Source organism: Eutrema salsugineum, unplaced genomic scaffold, assembly GCF_000478725.1.
Source record: "Eutrema salsugineum unplaced genomic scaffold, Eutsalg1_0 scaffold_3, whole genome shotgun sequence".
Lineage (NCBI taxonomy): Eukaryota > Viridiplantae > Streptophyta > Magnoliopsida > Brassicales > Brassicaceae > Eutrema > Eutrema salsugineum.
In genome coordinates, this window is record NW_006256756.1 from 8028896 (window position 1) to 8032522 (window position 3627).

General features: G+C 35.7%; 1 protein-coding gene across 1 annotated transcript; it reads right to left on the reverse strand.

Annotated features, from left to right (window-relative positions):
* Window positions 1-220: 220 nt before the first annotated feature.
* Window positions 221-3288, reverse strand: LOC18014331. The gene is made up of 3 exons (XM_006397076.2): window positions 2936-3288; window positions 865-945; window positions 221-770 (listed from the first exon to the last, which is right to left on the reverse strand). The coding sequence occupies exons 1-3, from the start codon at window positions 3092-3094 to the stop codon at window positions 438-440; spliced, it is 573 nt and encodes a 190-aa protein (XP_006397139.1). The 5' UTR covers window positions 3095-3288; the 3' UTR covers window positions 221-437.
* Window positions 3289-3627: the final 339 nt, after the last annotated feature.

Consider the following 3627-nt stretch of genomic DNA (forward strand, 5'->3'; position numbering starts at 1 on the left):
AATCTAAAATCTATATATATATATATATATAATTGTGGTTATATATTACAATTGCATATTTTTATTTTGTGTTTGGTGAGATTAATAGACAAAAGAAACCATCAATTGGGTTTTACCAATACCACTTTGCTACATGACTTCATTTTCTTTCATATATACCTAATTCACACTACTACTTTTTATTGCAAGAGGAATTATGATATAAATGCCTTGCTAGATGTTCTTCAAGAAGTTTGAAACATGGAAATTAAAGAGTTAAACAAGTGATTAGAGTATCACAGACACAATGATTTACATGTGAACATAAGAAACACTAACCACAAAACAACCACGGCAAACCACCTCGAAGATAGGAACCAATTGACACATTATGAAGATCAAACAGGTTGTGTATAGAGCAAACATTATCAAACGAGAATACATTATAATCTTAGTTCTTAGTCTGCATGCATGTCCATTGAAGAATCAATAGAACCTGGGGAGTTAGATCCCCTGTTCAGTTCACTGCTTCTGGTTGCGCCAGATATGTAGCCTCCCTGCGGAATTTGGTAGTTCTGAAGACTGCGGCGTACAGGACTCGAGAGTGCGTTTGAGAAAACCGAGTTCTTCGCCTGATTTTCACATTGCTCAGACCGAACCACTGGAACAGCTGTTGGGCAAGACGTGCCTGAAGAGGTCATGAGCCCGGAATTAGTGACATGCATTGTTGGTTGAGGTGGTGGCGCTCTCGGGGACATTGAGGGCTCCTCTATGCAGCATTCGAGCTCGTTCTGCATAAGGAAACCAGAAACTCAATCAAGAGCAGAAAACATATCTAAACAGGATTCCAAGTTAGACAGATAGATAGACAGAGGTCATACGCACCTGAATATAATTGATTATATCCATAGTTGTCACTCTTGATCCTCCTTCTTGTTGCCTCCATATCCATTGGTACAGTTTTTCCTGAAACATGGGAGATGAGCAGAACATTCTCATCAGGATATTTTTTCCTCTTTAATTGTGTATCGCTATTATCTTCACCTGGAGCTGCCACAGAGCCTCTTTTGTCTTGGGCTAAGTATAAATAAAACTAAGCAAGAGTCGCATATTTTTATACGTTTCTATCAAACCATACCCTGTTTAACATATTTATTTCGCGGAGAATGTTCATCTTCCAAGTAAAAGTTTCAAATCACAAAACAATTCATCCACATATCAAGTAGAATTTCAGTATACCATAGAAAGACAAGAACAGACAACATGATGTTACTCTAGTCGTCAACATCTTATAGTCAATAAGATACAAGCAAACTCAATATAGCGGAGACCACCGCATACAAGAAAATACTTACCCTTTCCTATGACGACTAGCTTTCAATTCACGTAGCTATACATGAAATGTTAGCAGTTAGCACTAGAGTTGAAGCAAAAGAAAGAGGTAGGGAAGGGTGGGGAGTTCTAAGATTCGTTATGTTTATAATCGGTTATGTCATATAGATGAAGAAACATAGTGATGCGAGGTGAAAGTTGGAAACCCTTCAACATAGGTAGGAAAGAAGGCCTCCAGAAAATCTTGCACCTTGATTCCTTTCCATCATCAAGCTTCATATCCTTTTTTTTTCCTTTCTCAACTTGTTCTCAACTAATATATGGTTTTAATAACTATTTAGACGGAACAAAAGATAAAAAAAAAGGAAAGGTAGGTCTGAGGGAGACTCAACTTTGTAAAAAAAGAAAAGTCGTTAAAAAACTAAAGCACAATGTGTCAGTAAAGGCTGATGGAGAGGTACAGCGAATTAGCACCCTAAAGAACAACATGAAGAAGACGAAGGAGCAATTTAAAAACAAAAAAAAACTCTTGTTTATGAACAGGAAATGTAAGGACTAAGGAGGGAGTATACTTTAAACATATAGCAAAGGACCGACTATAACTTGATACAAGCTACAGAATCAGACATCTCACCCAGTCTTTACTACCAATAATAAAAAAAAAAACCATAAAAGAAGAAAGAAAAACAAGCTTTCACTTCTTTGGCTTTGGTTTCATTGGTAAGGTGACAAAGGCACTTTCAATCAAAAGGGAACGAAAGAATCATTTTGTATCGATACATGTTTGGCTCCCCACAAGAAGCAAGATGAAAAACAAAGTCTGGCTCCCCACAAGAAGTAAGATGAAAAACAATTGGAAAACTACAAAACACAGAAAATCTTTTGCAGTGTTACTATTGGAAGATTAACACATAGATTGTACACGAAACACCAAAAGCATAATGCAAGATATATTCAACAATAATAACAATACTATACACGATTACACAGTAATGGAAAGTAACAACTTTGGCTAAAAAGCCAAAACTACAAATTTTCATATTAACTGGTCTCAAGCCATGTTCAAGATTAATCAATAACTGTACACGAAACAAAATATATAGTTGTTCACTCATAACAATACTAAATAGATTTAGCAGAAGAGACAAAACTAACAAATTTTGCCTAAAAATCAAAATTTGGAATCAACAGAAACAATGCAAAGAGTCTCAAGCCATGTTCAAGAAAAATCAAGAAGAAATTTGTGGCTCCCCACAAGAAGTAAGACGAAAAACTATAAAACACAGAGAATATTTTGCAGTGATACAATTTGGAAAACCAATGTTATCACAAGGCAGAATAACACATACATTCTACACTAACAACAATACTATACACGATCAGACAGAGATGAGGAAAGTAACAACTTTGGCTTAAAAAACTCAAAACTACAAATTTTCATCGTAACTTGAAATCACCAGAAACAGTTGCAAAGAGTATCAAGTCATGTTCAAGACAAATCAAATCGTATAAGACTAAGCTCAGAAATCGAAATCGGTCAAATTGAATTAACCCTAAGAAAAAAGAATCATAAACAGTCAGAGAGAGAGAGAGAGAGAGAGAGTGGAAAAGGTTAAATCTTTACCAGACCATGGCGTTCACCGGCTTGGAAGGATAGTTTCTGGTGGTTCATGGACTGAGTGTAAAGCTGAGATAAAGAGTTCGCGGCGGTTCGAAATGAGGCGTAAACAGTCCGATCTACCTCATCGAGGCTCGTCGCTGTAGATTTTCTCTTCTTCCCCATCTCTTCTCTTCTATAATCGCTCGAATTGGGTTTCGCCTAAATTGGACGGCCACGATTTCTCCGTCGGCGATGAACGGATGGTCGTTATCTCTGGAACCCTCTCCAGTATCGATCGGCGATTTTTGATAAATTATAAGGAGAAGATTTGGGACAAAGAAGGCACTTCTCTCACTTTATACGAAACGGCAAAGACCAAGAAGGTTTTGTTTTTTTTATTATTAAATCCAAATATGTGTTTTTTTATTTTATTTTAAATATAAGTCTCTTTTTATGTATTATATAAAATAAGTGAGTATATATATGTTTATATGTATATATATATATATTATTTAATTTGGAAGAGAAGGAAGTGAGAAAGGGACGAGAGGTAAGTGAGAGAGAGAAGATTGATGAAGAGTGTTTCTTATTTCACTCGTCTGAAAGTTGATTTCTTTACATAACATGAAGGTCTATTTATAGACTAAGAGAAAACTTATAATAATAAAAGTAAGTCGGTAAGAGTAAATATCTAAAAGTATAAGACGGTGAAAAAG

What these genes read in the sequence shown, in the direction of transcription:
- LOC18014331 (XM_006397076.2), bottom strand. Translation starts at nt 3,094, where the DNA reads ATGGGGAAGAAGAGAAAATCTACAGCGACGAGCCTCGATGAGGTAGAT. An exon ending in CCGGTGAACGCCATGGTCTG is followed by an intron (nt 946 to 2,935) that starts GTAAAGATTTAA and finishes CCCATGTTTCAG; the next exon opens with GAAAAACTGTACCAATGGAT. An exon ending in ATATAATCAATTATATTCAG is followed by an intron (nt 771 to 864) that starts GTGCGTATGACC and finishes TTCCTTATGCAG; the next exon opens with AACGAGCTCGAATGCTGCAT.